The 25,060-nt window shown below is 41.1% G+C and overlaps 1 protein-coding gene across 1 annotated transcript in view; it reads right to left on the reverse strand.

The window, feature by feature from the left end:
• Positions 1-25,060, reverse strand: part of LOC122809574 (zinc finger protein 84-like) — a 225,570-nt gene that overhangs the window by 18,584 nt on the left and 181,926 nt on the right. Inside the window, exon 3 of the mRNA XM_044081173.1 lies at positions 8,563-8,700. Coding sequence (XP_043937108.1) covers positions 8,563-8,700 — 138 coding nt within the window. The remainder of the gene's footprint in view (positions 1-8,562; positions 8,701-25,060) is intronic.

Genomic DNA, 25,060 nt, shown 5'->3' on the forward strand with positions numbered 1-25,060 from the left:
ATGTTGGAAGAGTTAAGGGAGAAATGATTCCAGAGAGCATTCCCAGAAATAGAGAGAAAGACATACCCCAGATGATTGGAGAATAAACATTCTAGTGCCAGTATACAAGAACAATGGGGACATTCACAACGAGTGTGTAGCCAAGAATACTCTGTGTACATTTCTCTTTGTATCATTCAGAAACATTACCTTTTTCAGATTGTACGATGTCTACAACTGTGTAAACTAATGCCTCTAACAACAGATACATAATTTGCTTGCAGATAGGATTGCTAAGCTAACATCAATATTTTTAAAAGCTTTAGAGTGAACCACTGAAAATGATTGTGTGCATTTATTAGCTGCTAATGGAGACATTTTAAAAGATGTATCCATTTTTTAAATGCCATGAGGGTTTGAGGGGCAGTAAAGTAGTTTGTGAGTGCAAAATGGAATTCATATATATATTCCTGACCATGGTTGAGATAGAAAGCTGTAGGGTAAAGTAAGGTGGGTGGACATATAAGCAGACTGCTTTATGTAGTCTTTCTTAAGATACAACAATATCTTTATTTTCATACAAATGTACAGTTTCTCTTTCAAGCATTGGGCAAAAGTGTTGTGTTACCCAAATTAAAAATTGAGGAAATGGAGAAAAATAATTATGGGAACACCATTCATACGGTTTGAATGCTATGTATTATTGTAGGGTGGGTAAAAGTGTTGTGGTACCTGAATACAAAATGGAAGAAGTGAAGAAAGAAGTAGTTATGGAACCACCATTTTCAGGGTTTGACTGCAACGTGCTATTACAGAGTGGACAAATGTGGTAACTGAACGAAAGAAACTATGAAAAAATGGGCTACACATTTCCCAGAAACTGCTTGATGCAAGCCTGTATACTGGACAAGACATAAGGGAAAGAGGAAACTAAAATGGGTGTAGGGGAGAGAAATACAGCAGAGGTACTCAGTGGACCATGAAGTAGTGACGATGACAAAAAAAAGAAAGAGGAACAAGGGAAGGGTTTGGGATGGAGATGGACAGCTTGCAAGTAGAATGATCAGAAAATATAATGGAAAGATATATGAAGGGTAAGATGCACTGAAAAGGGGGGGTATACATTTTACCTAAACTATATAATTCAAGCCAGTAGCCTTGGTAGAATAATATGGAAAGAGGAAACTAGAAAGGGTGGAAGGGAAATACAGTATAGATGTATATGGTCATTGCTACCTCTGCATGGTCCAATAAGGAAAGACAGGGAACAAGGAAAGTGGGCTTGGGTGGAGACAGGCAAGCTGCACATAGAAAGATCAGGAAAGAAAGCAGAAGTTCCAAAAATGGTTAGAAAAAACAGTGAAGGAGAGCACTACAGACAAGAGTGGGGAACCACTGGTGGGAAGGTAATACCTGCAGTGGAAACAACACAAGGGCTACTGGTGGATAACTGGGATGGAACAGGGGAAACATCAGGCAAGGAAGTATAAAAATGGAAAAGGTGAGAGGGAGAGGAGTACCGAGCATTAGGGGAAAAGAGGAAGAATTCACAAAAGAGGATAGGAGGGTTAGAGAAGCCTTTAAGGAATACTACCAATAAATATATTGACATTAGGAGAAGAAAAAGGAAATCCATTGGATAGTTCAGACAGAGTAGTGTGGTAACAGGTAGAAGAAATACAGAGGGAGAGACTAAATGCAAAAAGCATGGAGGAACTCAAAGAGGGAGTGATGGCAATGACAGACAGAAAGACAGGGAGCCCATGTGAATAGCTGGTAGAGTTCTACAAGTGAGGTAGACAGGCAATATGGATAGCCATAAAGGAAGAATATGAACAGATAAGCAAAACTGGGAAAATAACAGACAATGAACAGTCCAAGTTGGTGGTGATCCTGAAGGAGGGTAGTGATGCAATGAAAGTAGAGCATTACAGACCAATTTCTCAAGTAAACACAAAGTGATTGCAAAAATCCTAACAAAGAAACTACATGAATGTTTGCTGATAACACAGGAAGAAAGCTTTGGGAAAGGAAGGTGGGCAGACTTTAAACGTTAAGCCCCAATGGAGTTTACAGAAAGGAGTAAAAATGTAGAAATCACAGCCATGAATGTCTTTTTTTACCTACATTCATTCCCCACTCCATCTCCAGCAGCATATCATAGTTGGGAGACTTTGTAGAATTAATCACTTATACCAGAGTCATAAAGAAGCTAAAGTAAACACATGTAAAAGAGAAGTGGGACAGCTTTTCTTGCTGACACTGTAAAATATTCGAGTGTATGATAGCAATGCAAAAATTAGAAAGTAATGTTCAGCTTTTTTACATAATACAAAGACACACCTGTACATCTAAACAGGGCAGTCCATGCTATCATATGGATCATGTCAAAACATATATGTGGGAGAAACCAACAGAATAGGCACATTACATATACAGAGCAATAATCTGGATAGCCCCATAGTAAAGACATTCTTTAGAAATAGGCATACTAAGACAGATCCATGCTTTGTAATACCGGAGAGGGTAATAAACTTTTACAGCACTGTGCACAAAGAAACATTACTGTACAGGGATTTATTTCAAAGTTCAATACTTTGTACCCACAGAAGAAGAATCAGGATATTAACTTGAGAGTTTATATTTAGCAAAGTGCCTTTCAGTGATTTAAGAGGTATGAGCTTTTATTATAAATTGGTTCACCTTGCACTATGCAATTTTCAATTCTTCTTGAAAAGGCAACTGTTTGATGATGCACCAGAAGTGTGTTTTACTATTTTAATAAATGTTGTTTTATTTGCAGGAAGTGTGGAATTTTCAATAACAAAAACATAATTGCATAGTTTGTAGCTTGATATTTCAAGAATCAGAGACAAATTCAGTTATAATCAGGGTCAAAGGACACAAAACAGTGACACTTAAAAAGTTTGGTAGTGCCGTACGTTAGACAGAGATCGCCTCTGAGAAAGTGGTATGCAACAGAGAACAGTCTTAGCTTTTTCAATCATTCATTTCATTTCACTGGCATCCTGGTAATGACAGTACTTGTCTGAGCCCCTGACTCCACCACTAGTTAGGGGGATGGGATAGCCAAATAACAGCAGTTAAGTCCTCAACACTACTGCAGTGGTGGAACATGAGCTACCTCTATCACCTGGAGACTCACAGTGTCCTCCCCATGTGAATGCATGCTCCTGTGCACTCTCGAATGGTGGCTACCACCACAAAGTGACTTGGTGAGCAGAACTCCTGCCCCAGGACAATCATTGCAATACTATCCCTTCTCTGAAGGCTTGTGGTTATGCACATCCTGTTGTGCCTCATCCCTTCTCCCAGGATGGACTTGTTCATCCTCCCCTGCCAGTACAATCCAGCACTTGAGCCATTAACTGAACATGGGTTCATAGCCAAGTAGTAGGCTTGCTGACCTTGTGGGCCATTTTAAGGCTAGCAACTTTCCCTTTGAAAGGTGAGACTCAAATCCTGTACCTTGTGTCTGTGAAGTAAACACCTTAACCATTGTACCAACACCCAACCAACCCTATGGATTGTAGTCAGGGATTTATCTGACACTGGCATCATTTAAGAAAAATAGCATAATGTACCCTAAAACTTATATCATCTTCAATTACTTTAGCCTACAGATATCAAGATACACGTATATAGCCTGTAACCATCAGTTATATTACTAGTTCCTGATGGTCAACATGCCAGAGGCTGCAATCACTATGTGCATATGACAGATGGCTACACATGCCAAGAGGACAGGAGACAGTTAAATCTACATGAATACTGAACCATTCCAACAGCATTCCAATGACATCACCAGCCTGCAGTACTGTGTAGTACACACAAATATACACTGATGGCAAGTGAAGGCTCACAGGAAGCAAACCCTGAACAACAGCTATCTATTTGTGTAGTGTGTGGTTTCTTAACACTGCATGCCACAAGCTGGAGTGTCTAACACTAGCATAAGCCATGGAGCAATGCTACTGAATAACAAAACACATGGTCTGCTTTGTCTACCCCAATACACATAGCAATTACAGGCAGTAAATGGTTCCCAAGCATCACTTTTAAATAGGTTAACATCACTGTATGTAACCTTCATGATAGACATTAGTCAGAACAACAAACAGCAATGAGTAAAAAGCCAAAACAAGGACATATTTCAAGCTTAAATGTACTAGGGGCCCTCATTGTTGTGGTACATTTCCAAATTAAATATCTATTGCAACATTGTGTAGAGCATTTATAAGGCAAAATTTGGTTACAGTTGTGCAATTGACAATGACGAGGTCCCAGGTGGGGGTGTTAACTGGATCCTGCGGTGACAGTAGTAGCCACCAATACTAGAATGGCTGTCTACGGGCTGCCGCTGCTGTAAGTGTCAGGAACAACAGTATGGAGGAGCTATAGCAGATCTTGCATACAGTAACAATACGTGTGATAGGAAAGAGGTAATATGCATCAGCACAGTAGTTATTTTGTAGCTTGCTTGTTTTTATTTTTCCTTTTGGGGAACGGCATGATATCCCATGCAGATGGGATGTGATGTAATTCTTGGAATATGCAACAGCTGTCTCCACTCATCAGCACAGTAGCTGGGGACCTTGACAGAGTTACAGAGGTAAAAAGAGCCAATAAAAGGGGCATGTTAAAACCAGTACTCGTACATATACCTCTACAACTCTTGGATCTGTCCTTGTCAAACTTAACACTCACCCCATCACCACCTCCCCCAACCACTTCATCACTACCTTTCCTTAAACATCCCACCAACCTTCCTACTTCAACTCCCAACTCTCTAAACACCACATACTAACACATATACCCTTCTTCCTTTCTATTGCACTTCACTCAAACCTCTCCATCTCTTCTATTATTATTCCTATAAAGTATTTAATCCATTTCCCCACTAATCCCTACCAGACATTTTGTCTTAACCTCTTCTTTGTGTAATACATACTTGTAAGATATATACCCTTTAAAGTGATGCATTGAAATATTGTATTCTCTAAACTATCTGATTGCAGCTTGAAGCAGTGTTATGATCTTTCTTGTATCTAATGTATTGTATCATTATATTGTATCATCTGTTAATGTATGTACTGGAGCTTTTCTCCCCGGGCCTCCGCTGAAAATGGTTCCCTTGACTCAGTCGGACTTTCCTGATTACCAAATGTCAATAAATAATAAATAAATGTCAGCAATTGCCACAATAACTGGATTTGCATTACTATTCATTTACTGAAGGAAACAATGTATGAAAAGCAACTGTCTTCTGTAACTTGGTCATGGGAGTCCTCAACAACGTACCAGGAAAAACACACATGGCACATGCCATACACTACATAAAGGAGGCATAAAATTGGGAAAATCAGCAACATCATAGATGCTTGTTATGGGTCTGCTCTAAAATACATCAGAAACTTGCTGTCTAAACATTTTTTACCGCTCATTTTGAATGACATGTATCAGGATTTATTGCTTATCACCATGTATAACCGCAAACAGTTTTACTCACTATTTATCTGTGGTCAGTTGCTTCTTCAATTATTGTGAAGTAGCCGTTACCATTTCTACCCTTTCTTGTACAAGTGAAACTTGGGTGATTTACCACCATCATCTAAGCAATCTGAAGAGATACAGACAATAATGTGTTTGGAAAATCCAGACTGATTTTTTTTTTTTTTTGCATAACTGCCATTCCTTGTGGCTGAATTTCCACTCAGATAAACCAAATGTATAACTACACTTATTTGAAAAGTATCTTACTCTTTCTTAACTGGGTCAATCCTACTAAGTCAGTGTCCTCTTTGCTGAGGAGACCTGAGGTAGTACTGATATTGACAATGAGAAATTTGGCCAGGGCAAATCTCAAACAATTTTTGAATCAAGTTTATTGCTTATTACTTTGGCTGCCATAGGTTTGTATAACTACTAGGCTAATGATCCCGGGTATATTTTTTAAGCCTATTCATGCTTCCCAAAGGTGAGAATCAAACCCTGTGCCTTGTGTTTGCAAGGTAAACATTCTTAACCATTATGTCATCCCCCAACTCATATGTTCTTTCTCTGTGGTTATCAAAACCACTCACACAACACCCACTTCACATAGCACACAGCACTCACACAGACTAATGTATGCTGTGGAACTTAAAAGCAATCTTCCTAAAACAACAAATATTGTCTATACCACCATTGTCAAAGTTATGCCTCAGTGAGCCCAAAGGCATTCAGAAAAAAAACACCAAACACCACACATACAGTCACACTCAATGAAGTCCCAAACACCAAGCCTCTAAAGCTAAAGTGGATAATGATCTGTTCACTGTCTTGGGGCATATACCAAGAGCTGTTTATAGAAGAGACAGGAACTTTAAGGACCTGTTAGAACTCAATGAGACACACTTAACAACAAAGGTGCTACCAAAGGCACTTTTAAAAGTGGAAGGTGTTCATATTGTAAATATATCATGGAAGGGGATAAACTTGCAATTAATAGTGAAGAATGGGTCAACAGGAAAATTTACTACAACTGTATTTCTATGAGAGTTGTATATGTTGCTAAATGCCTGGCAATCTCAGCTTTCTATACTGGGAAGACAGAGAGAGAGGATTTATGAACAGTTATGACATTTACAGACAAAAAGGAAAAAGTGCTTTGGGCAAACGTGGTGGACAACCCTGATCACCATTTCAAATTCTGGGTGTTTGATTCTGTTTTTTGTTTTAGACTGCAGAGGTGGCCCATGGAATCGAAAACTTAGTGCTTTAGAATTAAAGTGGGAGCTCTTAATGGCTACAAACAAACTACCTAGCATGAATGATACTGTTTGTATAGATAGCATTTTAAAATTGAAGCAACCAGAATTTTAATTTATTTGTCTTTCCAACACTTTCTATAGATGTACAATAACATTTTCAGTATTTGTTTTTAGCCTACATATTTTTAATGTCAAATTTTAAAGTTTAGATGTGCATACAAAGTGCTTTGGCTTTAATTTTACTTAACTGTTTAACTAGTTTGGATGACATCAGAGCTTTTAAGACGAGTATTTAAACAGTGTGTTTTAAGGGTTGTACTATTCTGATGAAGTTCTTGATTGGCTTGGACGAAAGCACTTAAATTAATTGTTTTTACTGTTTTATTAAACTTGAGTATCGATCTTCTGGTTCCTGTACCTGGTTTTATTACAAGTATCGCATTTGTGCCTGGATTTATCCAACTTGCAACTGGCAACTTTGCTGAACTCTTCTGTGCTTTGCTGTGCTTCCTGGTGGTCCAGTTCTTAAGCTTTTTGTTGGTTATGTGGTTTATTTCAGCTTAGGATCCATTTTTGGTGTTTCATACTGAACAGCTAGCTGGCTCACAAACAGGACCCAAGAGGTAAGGATCAGTCAGGCCATCTCCACAAAAAAGGCTGGTCACCAGTGGAGTCCCTCAGGGCTTTGTGCTGGACCCTCTACTCTTTGGCATCTACTTTTTGGAGGTCAAAGACCATTTCAAATGCCTCTTGCTGCCCATGTTTGCAAACTGGGAGCAGTCACTGAAACCTCCCCAAGATGAGATCACCTTTCAGAAAGGTCCATCACAGACAATGCTTGGTGCCAAAGCCATGGCTTAAATCTCAGTGCCAAGAAATGCATTATAGTACCATTTGGGAAGTCAGCCACCCTAGGTAACTACATAATCAATGAAACACCTCTAAAAATTGTTTCACTGATCAGGGATCTGGGAACTCATGTAGAGAGTAACCCAGTCTTCAAACACCTTTTGTCCAAGGTAGTAAGAAAATTATTCTGTATAGGTCAACTTATAGTAACAGCATGGCATCTAGGTCCAGAGAGATCATTGTAACACTGCACTTGAACCTCAGACACATCATAGATTGTAATGCCCCTTGTGCTATGTACCTGACCAGACACATGCAGCAACTGGAAGGTCTACAAAGGTTCCTTACAAAAATGATACAGGCAGTAAATAAAATGTCCTATGCTGATTGCCTTAAAGCCCTGTCTTTTTACTCTATATCATACATACTACAGGTGCACTTTGCCTGGTGTACAAGGCATTATTAGACCCTGATTTGGTAAACCTTTTGTACATCCGCAAAACAAACAGCATGAGAACTACTAGATCAGAAAACCTACACTTTGCTTGCGGCATAAATATGACATGTTGGGGAGGGAGATGGAATTCATTCTCTGGAACAGGCTCCCTGTCCATGCAAAGCAGAGTCCCTCTCTAACCATATTTAAGTGCAACTTGGACCGATGGATGGGTAATTGGAAATTTACCCCTGGTCTGGTACCTATGTCTCTGATGGACAGAGGCGATCAGTAAATCATCACCTATATAAATCAAATTTGTGGGTCACATTTGAGCTGCATGGCTAGTCTTATAAGGGCCCTAGAGGTCGTTAGCCTAGTATAAACCTATGAACATGAAGTCGCAAATAAATGTGACTTTCTTTAAAAACGAATAAGTGTTTACCAATTTATAAACTGAACTATAAAAATATTACGCAGATAAGAATTGCTTGGCTTATCAGGTTTTCTTTACTTCATACATACCAAATGAATTATTTGGAGGCACATCTTCAGTTTTATACTCATGCTGTTCAGTTTCAACTTCTTTTTTCACGGAAGGAGTGAGAAACTCTTCATCCTTTTCCATCAGTGATAACAAACAAGTCAATGGTATCTCATATCCTAGGAATGTAGACAAAAAAGAAGTGAATTCATACAACAAGAATGTATTTTGCAATGAAACAGAAATTTGTGAACCTGTCTGAGTTAAAGAAAATATTTGGTGACTTAAATAGGCTTGTACAAATCATTTGTGTAAAGCTGTAAGAGATGTAGCGGTGACCAACTTGTGATCATAGGAACATGTTCTTACCAGAATGATAAAATGTCCAAGATTATATGTTAATAATTAAAACATTCATTAAGTACAGTCATTAATATCTACGTATTTCTTCCTTTTATTATTGTAGATGGATCTGCAATATGTTTATTGTTTGACTTGAACAGTCTGCAAGGATGAGTTTGTTAACATAGATAATTACAAACATGCTTACCGGTCACAGTGTAATATTCTATAATTAAATTCCACTAATCTGCACCAGCGTATTACAGAAAACTAGAACTGATATAGATTATGCAGTAACACTGCAGTAATTGTATTCAGAGTGCAGAGATAGAATGCAGCTCCATAGGCTTGTTCAGATTTATTCACTTCTGCAGAACAAATTCTACAGCTAAGTTTGTGAAAGACCTTACAATACATTATATTTAAATTAAATTATCAATAAGCAGCAAGCTTCCTCTCTGACAACTGGATCCACTTCCAGGCCAATACTGAGGTGGCTGGACTGTCAACCACAAAGCTGATACCCTACTTTCATCAAAATAACCTAGCACTGATCAGTTAGCTGGGAGGGTGATAACGGGGGAGAGGAATCTTAGCAGTTGCAGCAATAAGCTCTAGCAAAGACTGGATGTGCAGCACACTAGCAGAGGTCTTCTCAGCAGTCAGCCCCAATGATGTCCATGGCTTTGTGTTTAATGCAACATGTATATTCAGCTTCTAGTATGCACTGTACAAGGGGCTGACTGCATACTATTATTAGGAAAAGAAATTGCTCATCATCTTTCATCCATGACAACTCGCTGCGGTGTACTTCACCGGCTAAATAGGAAAGGAATGGTAATAATCTTCAGGTTGTGTGCCATAACTTAGAAAGAAAAGCTGTCAAGGGAGGCCACAGGACAAGCAAGCTAATGGCCTGACGATCAAAATGCAACTAATAAAAAAGAATGAGCTCTATTCCTTTCGAGTAAAGGACCGACTGCCTATGATATCTAACAGCACAGATGCCATAGAGCACAAAAATTGTTTTAAAAAACAATCAACTGTGCAGCATTCATTTAAAAAGTTCTATAAACCTCTGCATCTAGTTTCCAAAACAGATCCAACAGAGAACATATCTTATTACACAGTAATTATGTAACAATAATGGAAATTTTCAGATCAGCTTGAGATTACAAGTTTGTTTGTCCACAGTCTCAGTGACATTATAGAGTGCTTTGAAATCTTAGTGAATTTTACCACTTTCAGAACTTGAATTTTTCTCTCAGATTTCTTAAATTTTCTTTGGCAATATTGGCTGCTCCAGCGACATAGGGAGAGATAAAGCTCTGACTATGACCCGAGTTCAAGAAGCAGCCCTTAAGATCCATGTTAGACCCATATCAAAGAAAGTCCAGGGGGTAAAGAGTGGCTGGTAGACACAGCATTGGAAGGGGGGCACTTGGTAGAGGGCTGCAGAATGATGAAAAGGGGAGAAAAAGCTCATCCCCAAAAGATTTCTAGGCTAATATTACAATTGCAAATTATGTGGTGCATACCCTTTGTTTCATATTACCTAGGCTTTAAGCTGCCCAAAATCTCTTTCAAAAGATGAAAATAAGAATTTGCCACTCAGTGCCAGAACAACCTTATAATTCCAAACAAAACCACTAGTGCAGCCAAGAGTCCCATACTCCTTTCTTGTTCCAAAATGACATGCTTGTTATCCGATGAAAGATCATTAATTTTCAAAAACATGAATGATTAGTCATTCATAACTATGTGCCTGTTGTGATCAAAACAATTCCCACAGTAAGAATCCAAACTCCAAAAAAGAAAGAAAAAAGAAATTGATGCAACTGTAGCTGCAAAAAACATTACATTCTCCATTTCTCAAGGCCATTAATAGGAGAAATTAAACTCAACCAGCAACATGTTTTAAAACAAAATTCTAACTCCTCCAAAGCAAAATATGAAACATATTTAAATTCTTAAAAATCACTCAAGGGATGCTAGAAGTGTACATGCTACCATGATGACTGTCTCAGTTTTATCCATGTTCCTTCAGGTATGCATTTCAGTCCCCCATTATTGGTTGAAATTCCTTTTCAGAGTCTGCTTGTAATGCCACACTGTCTGCATACATCACCTTGTTGATCTGTTCCCTTTGACCCAATTTCTAATTTTGTTCATTAACCATATGAAGAGCAGTGGGGTCAGAATTGACCCCTGATGCACACCTCCCACTGGGAACCCTTCTATGAGTCTGAATATTGTAAACACTTGTGACGCCCATGCCATGGCCTAGCAATCAAAAGCCTCAATCCTCACCACTAACACCAGAGAGGGTGTCTCACATAGGAGAAAGGATAACAAATACACACAGTAAAGTACAATTTTCCTTAAGAGCACACAGAGATCACAATCAGTTCGGGGCTGGTCACTCCCTTGCTCCCCAGGTCCCTAATAAAACTCCCCACTGGCACAGCTATAGGGTCCAGATCTCAGCCTAGCTGGCAAGCTAACCTCCAGTACCCTCTCTGTCCAACCAGTGCTTTGTGTCCCTGACCAAGTAGCTGACACACACACACTTTGAGATAAGTATTTATACAACTTCAGACACTCCTGAGAAAGGCTGACACAGATTTTCCAGCTGTGCCCCTTTATCCAGACTATACAGTAGTAATTACTGCCACCACCAGCTAATAATTATCAGCTACCCAAAGACCCTTAAATGGGTGTCTATTACTGTGCAATATTATTATCCAATAGTAGTGTAACTTAAGCAATCAAGGCTTACTGGAAGGGCTTAGTGCAGGATCACTTATAAGCAAGCAATGTACTCTAGAGCTTAAATTATCTCTATACAAACTAGCCATAGTTGAAAAGGGTTTAAAAATATTTAATAATAAATACTAAAAACACAAGACAATACTACTACACCACAGTGCCATTCAAGAGTTCAGAGAGCACACAGAAATGTAAAATAATTCAGTAGTACATTTCTGACATAACAGAAAAAACACAGTCTAGTCTTCATAATTCCTGGCTACTTCTAGGAGAAAACACAGTTCTAACATACTACTTACATAAAGAGAGCATAAGGCAGTGCTGAGTTGAATGTCCAAGCTCAAAATGCTTAATAATCTCTGGTTCTCGGGTTCTCACTGTTTAAATTGTTATTGCAGGTCTCATAAACATTACATTGTCTTTTTCACTTTCCTGGAGTTCCCAGGCTACCCATTAACTGCATTTACATTCTTTTACACTTAGAGCAATAAAGGACATTCCACATGTAAATTCTGGTCATTAACTTTAGCCTTAAAACAATAGGCAGGAAGCCTTCATCTAGCTAGACTGGAGCCGACCTGAAACATGAAAGGCAGTGATGAAATAATTTTAATTTCAAAGGACCAACAAGAAATGCATGACTTAGCTTTTTTTTTTTTTAACAGCAGATGGCAATGTTGCCACATTGTTTTATTTATTTATTTTACACTTGTTGAATGGGCTATTCTAGCTGGATACATGTCCATTTTCAGTAGAGACCCAGGAAGAAAAGCTCCACTATAAGTAAAAAGTAACAAGAGGTGCAGTACTTATTAAGACAAGAAAAACAAGATTTTACATAACAGTGTAGAACTAATATACTTTATAATCATTTACAAGCTATAGTTCCAAGTATTTCTAAGGTAGAGACATGTTTATACAGTAGAGAGCTTGCAAATAAATTTAGGCTCTGCAGCAGATTCAAGGAAAGGCAACGTTAGTAGTAACTTTAGTAGGCTGAACAGCACATACCAGCGTAATACTAATATAATTTACAAGTATTTACAAGCTATAGTTCCATATATCTCTAAGGTAGAGACAAGTTTATACAGTAGAGAGCTTGCTAAGCACATTTAAGCTCTGCAGCAGATTCAAGGAAAGGCAAAGTAAGTAGTAACTTTAGTAAGGTGAAAAATACAAATTCTCAGAGGTTAATAAGAGGTATATAAAAAGGCAGTTATAATAATGGTAGACATAAAATATGAGGGAGGGAGATTCTTAGGATTTGTGCAAGGGCATAGCCAGTGAGTTTGAAGATATTCTTTAAGTTGCTTTTTGAATAGTAATGTAGAGGAGAGAGATGAGAGTTTAGTGGGAAGTAGGCTCCAGGTTTTCCTTACAGTATTAGAGAACAGTGTGTCCCCAGCCTTGTTTTTGGATGTATGTCCAGTTACTAGTAATCTATTAGCTGAGCGAAGGGTTGTGAGATTTTTCTAGGGGGTGATAAGACTAGTTAGTATTGGAATATTACTGGGATGATAAAGGATTTTGTGTATGATAATAAGCTGTTGAAATATTAGTTGATTTTGGAGTTCTAGCCATCCAAGTAGTTTTAGACTATGACAATGGTGGGTTCTATATGAGGAGTTGGTGGCAAATCTGACTATGTTGTTATAGGTGGCTGCCAGTTTGATGAGGTTGCTTTTAGAGAGATTAGTATAAATGGGAGCGTCGTAGAGGAGGATAGAGATGAGATGGGTGTGGACAATAATAGTTCTAGCTGTAGGGGTAAGGTAGGGTTTAATTCTGTAAAGGGTGCCTAGCTTTCTGTTAACTGATTTTATGGTGGCATTGATGTGTGTGTCGAAGGTAAGGTTATGGTCTATTGTTACACCTAAGAGTTTGGTGGTAGGCTCAGGAGTTATAACAGTGCCATTATTAGATGTCACTGTGAGGTTAATATGTGAGGACTTTATTGTAGGACTGAAGAGCAATAATTTAGTTTTTTTGGCATTCAGAAGAAGGCAAAGATGTAGGAACCAGCTTTCAACTTTATTGAATACATTCTGGGTAAGGGACTGGAGTTCTGGTAAGGAAGTAGCAGAGCAAATTAATGTTGAATCATCTGCATATTGTATGCAAGTTGCTAGAGGAATGTTTAGATGTAGATCATTAATAAAAATAGAGAATAGGAGAGGGCCCAAAATAGAAAACTGAGGAACACCAAGGGTAACAGGAAGGTGTATGGAAAGTTCATTGCCCCAGAGCACAGTTTGTTGTCTGTTTTCTAGGTAGGACTTAAACCAGTGTAGTGCCTGTGTATCAAGTGAGAGGGATTTAAGAATATCCAAAAGAAGCTGATGGTTAACCATATTGAAGGCTTTTGAGAGGTCAATAAAAAGTGCAGAAGATAGGGTGTTGTTATTACGATTTTTGTTGATGCAGTCAGAAAAGGATAGGAGGGCAGAATTGTGCTGTGGAATGGCCTAAAGCCATGCTGACAGCTGATAAGTAAGTTGTTGTGGAGAAGGTGGTTGAGTAGCTGTTGGTGGATGCATCTTTCCATTATTTGTGCTAGTGGAGAGAGTAGAGCTATTGGGCGAAAGTGTGAGAGTTCAGTAGAGTCACCACCCTTATGAAGGGGAATGATATGGGAGATTTTCCAGATGGATTAGATTGTTCCCTCGGTAATAGTTCTGTTTATGAGTATGGAAATGGGATAGGCTATGACTTTTGCTGATTTCTGCAGATATTCAGCTGGTAGGAGGTCTGCTGAAGGAGTGCATGGTTTAAGTTTTTGGAGGAGGGTGCAAATGAGGGATGTAGGTACAGGTTGTAGATGAAATGAGGGAGATAAGTTAGTTATAGTGTGTGACAGACTTGTGGTAACAGGGGGTAAAGAATTGGCTAGGGATTGTATGGTATCAGTAAAGAAGGTATTGAAGTCATCAGCAATATGCTTAGGATTGCCATGGGTTTAACCTGATGGGATTGGTGTTTTAGTGCGACCTGGGTGTAAGAGTTTGTTTGTTCAACATTTCACATTTACAAATGATAGACTTATGTATAAAAATTCTGTTTGGCTTGGCTGGCAGCCTTCACCCATCTCTACCAGTCTTCACAACACTCATGTCATTTGGTCCTAGTACACAGCTTGCATTAAGTCTATCAATGTTTCCAGGACTCTAAATCAATGCAGGATGGCCCTAATCAGCTTTCATGAGACCTTGTTATACAATTCTTCCATGTCTAAAAATGCCCAGTTAGATTCTTTTCTCCAGCACTGTCATGCAATGTGTTAGAAGTCCGATACCTATGTACTGTCTGCAGTTGTGAATATCCCCGATGGCTTTTGTACACTGGCACTAGAACATTTATTCCAATCATCTAGGCTACACCTTTCTCACTGTACCAAGAGGTGTACACTCAAGAGCCATTTCTCCTCCTAGTGTACAAGACATCTTGATCACACCTTCTACAACTTCACCTGAACCTGTTGATTTCCCCAGTTTCATTTTCCTTAGTGCTGTTCTTACTTATCCCAGGTTGGGCTCCTCCTCTTCTCTCATTGTAGGTTGTGTCTGGGACAGTACAGCTTCTATGGGGGGTTTTCTTCATTCAGAAGCTGCTGGAAGTACTCCTTCCATTAAGCCTTGATGTCTTCTGGACTGGTGAGCAGATTGTTTCTGGCATCCCTTATGAAAGGCAACTGATGACTACCTTCTCTATCTTCTGTTGTTGCTTGCAGCCTCAGACATTTTCTGTATCATCTGCTGAGTCACTTTCCAGAGGCTGGTACAGTTGCTGAGGCCTTATTCTTTGTTAATGTGACTGCCCTCATAGCTTCTTTGCTAGTCAATTTGTTCTTAGCCTGGTCAGTCTATCTCCCACTTCTTTCTGCTCTTCATCTTTCTTTTGACAACGTCCTGATCTTCTGCACTCCACCAACAACTTTCCTTAAATACCCTATTTCCATTCTTGTAGATTTCCTAATGTAGAAATACAAATCACAGTAAGGACTGCAATAGTCAGAAATCCTCAGTCACGTCAGTGTTTATTTATATCAATGCCAAATTCACCTGTATATTTCTGGTGCCTTCCAAACCATCTGTTGCCGGTTTCTATGCCTTGAAACAATTTGCTAAGTGTATAATTTGCATTAATTTCCACAAGTTTTATTTTTAGCAGTTCTCGTTGATTTAAATTTGTTTTATCAGTTTATTTTTTCACTTTGTCATTTTATTATTATCCTCATTTAGCCCCTATACAAGCTCTTATTTTGACACACTGAAGTTAATGGGTGCACTGTATTTTATTATTCAAGTGGTCTAGCTATTAAAATTAAATCCTGTTTTTTCTCGGGTAGAGCAGGATCATGGTCAAATGGGGCCCTAGGCAGGATAATGGATCCTCCCACCTCCGCAGCCATTCCAATGTCCCATTACTTGACTATTTCTCCCCAGTTATCATAAACACTGTTCAAACATCTCAGTGTGCAAACTGTTTTCTGCTTTACTTCTATAATGATTACAACTATATGGATTTAATTTAAAACGTTTATTTCAAATTTTACAGCAGAAACACTGACAGACATTTTCTAAACAAAGCAACACACACTCACAATGAAAACAGACTTAACATTAAAACTTCTCTGCCCTTGAAATTCACATTCATTTGGAACACATTCAGTGAAAATGCATCTAGCCAGTGGTGGATTAAGTTTACCTTTGGGCTGTTTACAAATCATAGGCCCCTTGAACACATTTTTAAAACCATGCAAACTTTCAGGAGTTCTTTGATTCACTTTCCTGATTGTATTAAATTATATATTGTATAATACAGCACCACTTATTAGGCAGTGTTTTAAATTTATAGTTTTGAACCTTTTTCCAGTAAGCAATGAAGCAAAACATATGAACCAATAATGACAAAACTGCCCAATTCAGAACATTCCAACCATAAAAGGACACTTAAAACTTCTGTCATTACAATCCTCCATTATCAGTCAATATAGACAATCTATGCAGAAGTTAAAGTAATCTGAATAATTCTAATTCCACAGTAAAGAGATCTGTAAATAATGAATAGGTTACTACTAGCAAACACGTTTATATTTCAGCATTTCATCTACAAATTCAGTACCTGCTGCCCTTGAAGAATAAAACTGCCTGTTGTATTAAAAAAAAACAGGTAAGCTGGTAATATTGCAATAGGGAATGGATGGCAAACTGACTACATATCTCATCCAAAGGAGGACATACTTAGGACTGCAGCAGACTAGCCCCTTTCAAGTACAACACAATATCAGCAAGAGTAGAAGGGAACAGAACCCACAGCCTTCTACATCAAAAGCAACTATGCTACTTGTTGTGCTTCTAAAAATGGTTTTCAATTTGTTAGCACAATAGTCATGCCATTTGCAAAGCAAAACAATTACACACTGTAAACAGATGTAGCCTGAGCAACAGTAAACCCTTCCCTCAAAGCTCACAATTTCTTGAAAATGCACCTGAAACTTAGTTCCATGAAAAATGTAGCTTGGTAATAGGGGTAGAGGATTCAGGCTCTTGCTTCCTATAATTAAGGTACTGGGTATGAGCCTGAGCAAATTACTAACCAACTGCTATCCCTAACTAAAGAATTTAATGCACGTGTATACACACACACGTATACACACACACACACACACACACGTGTGCGTACGCGCACACACACGTGCGTGCACACACACACACACACACACACACACACACACACACACACGCACACACACACACACACACACACACACACACACTGTATCACACCTCTCAGTGCAAGAAATCTAGACAAAGCCTAAAATAAATAAGGAGATAATTTAAATATTGCTCTCACGAATTTAGAAAGTTGCTAGGATAACAGGATTTGTGTTAGTATGCATTTTTTAAAAATATATGATGTGTGAAACTCAAATGTCTGCAATTACTTAGTAATTTCAATCCTCAATAATTTTCCAAAGAATCACACATTTTATGAGGAGCAGACCAAAAAGTATGGGGAAGAAATCTGGACAGTTCAAAGGTATGCTACCTACCTGCCTCATACACACACACACACACACACACACACACACACACACACACACACACACACACACACACACACACACACACACACACACACACACAAACATACCCACCTACCTCTTACACACAGACACGTGCACAGAGACACAAACACACAAGCAGAGACACACATCCACAGACACACTTACCTCTTATACACACACACATGCACACCTACCTCTAATACGGATGTACACACCCCACCTCATGCACACACAAACACCCCCCCACCTCATGCGCACACACATACACACACACACACACATGCGTGCAGACACATACACACACACACACACACAGACACACCTACCTCTTTTACACACACATGGACACCTACTCTAATACGCGTGTACACACACACACACACACACACAAACCCCACTTCATGCACACACACACAAACACACACCCCACCCCATGTATACACACACACACACACACACACACACACACACACACACACACACACACACACACACACACACACACACACACCTCACCCCACCTCATGCACACACACACACACACACACACACACACCTCACCCCACCTCATGCACACACACACACACACACACACACACACACACACCTCATGCACACACACACACACACACACACACACACACACACACACACACACACACACACACCCCACCTCATGCATGCACACACACACACACACACACACACACACACACACACACACACACACACACACACACACACACACACACCTCACCCCACCTCATGCTTGTACAAACACATACACACACACAACACACACACACACCTCACCCCACCTCATGCACACACACACACACACACACACACACACACACACCCCACCTCATGCGCACACATGCGCACACATGCACACATATACACCCCATTTCACACACCCCACCTCAGAGACACACACACACACCCTATGCACACACACCCCACCTCACCTCATGCACACACACACACCCCACCTCATAAACACACAAAGTACAGTTTTGTACCTACCATAAATGTAGATGTCCGAACTGGATAGCATCTGCAGTCATAACAACTGGGTTGTCCTGTCGTCAGGCAGCCCTCGGTCGGCCGGATTCCAAAGTCCGGGTCCGGCTTCGGCTGATGTCGCACCTCACCCGACGTCATCTCTGCTGGTCTTCGGGTATAAAGGCATCAGCCGACGCCATTTTCCTCAGTGTTTCTTGCCCCAGATGCCAGTTGCCCTCTTGGAAGGCTAAATTTTGGATAAATGCCAATGTTTCCAAAAAAATAGAAGGCAAACACAAAAAATAAGCATGTATGTACATATATACAAACAAATACACCATAAGAGACTCCCCCCCAGCTAGCTATTAGGAGGGTAAATACCCTAGGAGTACCACAGAGGGAAGGTGGAGGTAATCCTGACTGCAGATGCTATCCAGTTCGGACATCTACATTTATGGTAGGTACAAAACTGTACTATGTCCTTCATGGATGCATCTGCAGTCATAACAACTGGGTAGAATACCATAGCCAACTAGGGAGGAGGAAGAAGAAATTATGGTGGTTAGGATCCCTTGCAGAACAGCAGTGGCAAACCCTGCTCGGGATCTGGAATACAGAGGTAAATTATAATGCTTGGCAAATGTATGCACGGAGGTCCGAGTAGCCGCCTCAATAATGTCCTTGGTTGCCACTCCTCGTAAGAAGGCTGTGGTAGTGGCTGTTGCCCTTGTAGAATGAGGCCTTATGTTCTGTGGAATTGGTTTTCCATGGAAGGAGTAACAGAATCGTATGCAATTTCCTATCCATTTGGAGATTGTCTGTTTGGAAATTGCCTTTCCTTCCCTTCCTGTTGCATAGGCTACAAAAAGCTGGTCAGTTCTTCTGTTACTTTTGGTTCTGTCCAGGTAGTAGCGTAGCTGTCTATGTACATCCAAGGTATGCAGCATTCTTTCCCTCTGTTTTGTGGGTTGGGAAGAAGGTAGGTAGGTGGATTGCCTGGTTTAAAGACACTCTGGATACCACCTTAGGCATAAATGTAGGATTAGTTCTCATGGACACTATCTTGGTGGAAGATTAGGAAGGGTTGTACTGCCATTAGGGCCTGAAGTTCAGAAACCCTCCTTGCTGAGGTTATTGCCAGTAGAAAAGCAGTTTTCCATGATAGATGCTGTAGGTCTGCTGTTGCTGCTGGTTCAAAAGGAGGAGTGTCAACTTTTCCAGCACAAAGTTCAAGTCCCAAGCTGGCAATGGTGGTTTCCTAGGAGGTTTTACATTCTTGATCCCTCTGAGGAACTGTCTGAGTAGAGGATGTGAAAAGACAGGTGGATCAAAGCTGTATTCTGCTGAAATAGCTGATGCATGTATCTTGATGGAGGAATAGGACAGGCCTGTATGTAGAAGCTCTGCCAAATACTCCAGAATGTTAGCAATATCTATATTCGACACATCTTTTCCTCTTTCAGCACTCCAAATGACAAACCTTTTCCATTTTCCTGCGTAGTTCCTTCTTGTTGAAGGTCTGCGGGCTTCAAGGATAATGTCTTTAACCCTTTGGGAAAGATCTGGATTAGTTGCTGCTATGAGATGTTCCATGCGGTCAGTTGCAAAGTTTTTAGGTTTGGATGCATGATGCTGTAGTTGTTCTGAGTTAACATCAAAGGCATCAGGGTATTGACCACATTTTGTCTCGAGACATGCTCCTCAGCAATGGGTACCAGTGTTGTCTTGGCCAATTTCGAGCTATCAGGATTATCCTTGGACGTTCCTCCTTGATTTTTAGTAATACCTTGTGTATCAAGGAAGAGGTGGGAATGCATATGCTGTCAGACCTTTCCAGCTGAAGGAGAGTGAATCCACCTTCCATGCAAGTGGATGGAATGTCCTTGTGCAGAATTTTTGAGCTGGTGATTGAGAGGGGCGAATAGATCTATCTGTGGCATTCCCCATTTCTTTATGATGGTCTTGAAGATGTCCGGTGTAGCATCCATTCGTGAGCATCCGAGGTAGTTCTGCTTAACATGTCTGCTAGAGTGTTCTCCTTTCCCGGTACAAATATTGCCTGTAACTGGATGTTGTAGCTGAGTGCCAGGTTCCAAAGGTCCAAAGTCATTCTGCATAGGGGTATGAATGAGTGCCTCCCTGTTTGTTTATGTACCACATGACTGTGGTGTTGTCTGTCCTTATCATCAAGTGGCCTTCTTTGAGAAGTGGTCTGAATTTTTGGATTGCCAGTTTTACTGCCAGCATTTCTTTTTGGTTGATGTGCAGGTGTAGCTGGTCCTGCGTCCACAATCCTTGTACGCATTTGTCCAGCATGTGAGCCCCCCATCCTAGGTCTGAGGCGTCTGTTGTGATGGTTTGGCTTGCTTGAAAGTTGTGAAAGGGTAGGCCTGGGTTTGACTGGCATGCTTGGGCCCACCATAGGAACTCCTGTTTTAGGCATGGGATTAGTGGAATTTGTGCTTCTAGGCTGTGCCTGTGTTGGGACCATAAATTCTTTAGGTACCACTGTAGTTTTCTCATATGCAGTCTGGCATGTGGGACCAGGATTATGCATGATGCCATGAAGCCCAAGGCCTGCAGCACTTTTCTTGCTGTTAGCTTGTTCTGCTTTGTTAGTGCCAAGAAGTAAAGAGGAGTTCTTTTGTTTTTCTGCAGTTAGGAATGCCATTTGTTTTACTGTGTCCAATTCCGCGCCCAAGAATGTCCTCGTTTGGGATGGTATCAGCCTTGACTTTTGTAAATTGACTGTGTATCCCAGGGCTTGTAGCAAGTAAATGACCCTTTGTAAATCTGTTGTCAGCTTGCTTTTGTTGTCCCCTTGTAGCAGGCAGTCGTCCAGGTATGGATAAATTTGAATTCCTGTAGTCTGCAGTGGGCGTTACTGATGCCAGGCATTTTGTGAATACTCTGGGCGCAGTAGATAAGCCAAAGGGCAATGCTGAGAATTGATAGTGCTCTGATCCTGCAAGAAATCGGAGGTATCTTCTGCAGTTTGGTCGAATGGGGACGTGCAGGTATGCCTCCTTGAGATCTAGAGTTACCAGCCAACACTCCTTGCCCAGCATGGGAAGAAGCTGCTGTAGGGTCAGCATTTTGAATTTTGGGACAATGATGTATGTGTTTAAGATGGACAGATCGAGAATAGGTCTCCAACTTTTTTCTTTTCTTGGAACTAGAAATAGTCTGGAGTAGAATCCCTTGCCTTGTTCTGTTATTGGTACTCTTTCCACAGCTCTCATCTTTGTTAATTGCATTATCTGCTGTAGAGCTTCTATTTTTTGATTTGGAGGCAGGTTTGGCATTCCTCTTTTGACTGGTAAAGTGTGGAAGTGGAACCGGTAACCTTGGTCTATGGTTTGCAAAATCCACTTGTCTTTTGTGATATAGTGCCAGTTCTTCGAAAATAAGGCTAATTTTCCGCCTAATGGTGCTGCTATTTGTGCCCTGGTAGGCGGAGTTAGAGTCAAGTCACTGTGATTGTCCTGTTGCAGTGGTAGTGGCTGTGTCTGTGCCTCTGTTATTACCTTGCCACTGTCTTCCTCTGTAGGTACCCCCTCTGGATTGATTTCTGCCTCTGGAACGTCTATTCCTGCCCCTTTGGGATCTTGTGGAGTCAGGAAAGGACCAATTTTTGCAGGCCAGTTCCTGCTAAACCTTGGGGGCTGAACCTGTAAGAAATCTTTAACCGTTTGTACAGATTTTGCCTTTTCTTCCATTTTCTTCATTACCTGCTGGGCAGGTGTACCAAACAAACTGGCCTTATCCATAGGAGCATCTAATAACTTAGCTTTAACATGATCCGGTAAGACCTGTTCCTTCAACCATGCATGTCTCCTTATCACTGTGCCAGTCATGGCTGATCTAAATGAAGCCTCCAGTGCATCATAGCCACATTTTAAAGAATGGTTACTAACCTGTTGTATGTTATTTACCATTTCTAATACATATTTCTTGTCTATAGAGTCATCCGAGGATAGCTTTTTAGTTAACTGATCAAGCATGAACTCTTGGTATTGTATCATGTGAAACTGACAGTTTAAAGCTCTAGCTGAGAGAGTAGCAGAGGTGTAAACTTTTTTGCCCCATCTGTCTAAAGACCTGGATTCCCTTTCAGAAGGAATAGGGTTTTTTGCTGTGGTCGAGGCTACTGCCTTAGGCCCCTGGGATATAGTTTCGGGGTCTGCGAGTGGGGCCTTGTATAGGTGGTGATGAGTGTCTGGTACCCTGTAAAATCTATCTGGTTTGGCAGGGGCTGGAGGTAAGGAATAAGGTGCAGTGCAGACATCATTAAAGGCATCGTCCACAACAGAAAGGCCAGGAGGTATAGCTAAGGGCCTATGTTGTGGTAAGTGCAGAAAAGTCCTAAGTCTTTTTCTGGAATCTGAGAAATCCTGTTCCTGCCATTGGAATTGTTCTCTCATGGCATGTAAGGTTTCCCCAAAGGAGAATTCCTCTGGTGGAGAAGCAGCTGGAATGTATTCTTCAGCATCGGAGTCTTCATAATTGGAAAAAGGAGCCTCTGGCTGGTCTGTAATATCTGAGTCATCCGCAGAATCATCAGAGGACACAGGCTCAGGGGGCTCTGCTCTAGGTCTCTTTTCTGGGGGCTGAGAGGCCCTGTCTGGGTGAGATTGAGATCCCCTAATTAAGGATATTAAATCTTCTGCCAGAGTAAGCATTTGTGAACTAGAAGTGGGCCTGGTTGTGGGGGGTTTAACAGGCACTGACTTAGTAGATTTGGCTGCTTTAGCCCTGGCAAAGGCCTTAATAGACATGGCTGCAGGAGGCCTAGCAGCACCATGTGCTGGGGTAGAGACATCCAAAGGGATGGTGTCTGATAAGTCACTAGTAACCACAGTTGTTGGTAAAATTTCTGAGGCCGATTCAAGTAAAGTAGCAGGAACCTCAATAGTAGTCATTGATTCGGCTGTACTTTGATCAGTTTTCTCGGTTTCGGCCGAAACCGAGACACTCGCGGTTTGCTTAACAGTGGTTTCGGCCGAAACCGCGGACCGCGAGTGTTGGTCTTTTTCTTTGCGTTTTTTAATAATTTGGGTAGTCGGAGGATCCGACGGCATAATGTACGCAAAATCTGAGCCGAAAAACTGTTCAGCAAACTCCGACCGACGCCTAAGCGTTCGTCGGTTAAAGGAAGCACAGGCCGAACAGGCTGCTACGTCGTGGTCTGGGCCTAAACAAGGCAAACAGTAAGAGTGGAAATCTTTATGAGGTATTTGTTTCCCACAAGTTAAACAGTTATTGACTTTTTCTGACATCGGCTGAGGCAAGAAAGAGTCCCCAACGGGTACTTAGCTTTAGAAGTCTTCAAGTAGTATTCGTAGTAGTAATCTCTGGATCTGACCGACTGGCACTTGTGAACAGCTTCTGCTTCGCCACGCGCAAGAAAGACTGAGGAAAATGGCGCCGGCTGATGCCTTTATACCAAGACCAGCAGAGATGACGCCGGGTGAGGTGCGACATCAGCCGAAGCCGGACCCGACTTTGGAATCCGCCGACCGAGGGCTGCCTGACGACAGGACAACCCAGTTGTTATGACTGCAGATGCATCCATGAAGGACATCCACCACATGCACATACACACACACAACAAACACACACACCTGACCTCATGTACACACACAACACACACACAGATCATCCCATGCTCACACACTCACACATACACAGACACACAAACACACACACATGCACCCCACCTCATACACACACACACACCCCACCTCACACAAACACCCCACACACACACACACTCCACCTCACGCACACACAAACACACACACATCCCACCCCATGCACACACACCACACCTCATGCACACACACAACCCCACCTCATAGACACACACACACAAAAAAACACCCCACCTCATGCACACACACACCACCTCATGCACACACACACACACACACACACACACACACACACACACACACACACCACCCCATGCACACACCCCACCTCACATACACCCCATGCACACACACTCCACCCCACCTCATGTACACACACACACACACACACACCACACCTCATGCACACACACAACCTCACCTCATGCACACACACACACACACACACACGACATGCAAACACACATCTCCAACCTCATGTACAGACACCTCACCCCACCTCATGCACACACACACACACACACACACACACACACACACACACCTCACCCCACCTCATGCTTGCACAAACACATACACACACACACAACACACACACACACACTTCACCCCCACCTCATGCGCACACACACACACACACACACACACACCACCTCATGCACACACACACACACACACACACACCACCTCATGCACAAACAC

The sequence above is a fragment of the Protopterus annectens genome, chromosome 1.part1 (genome assembly GCF_019279795.1).
Source record: "Protopterus annectens isolate FY-2018-M chromosome 1.part1, PAN1.0, whole genome shotgun sequence".
NCBI classification, from domain to species: Eukaryota; Metazoa; Chordata; order Ceratodontiformes; family Protopteridae; genus Protopterus; species Protopterus annectens.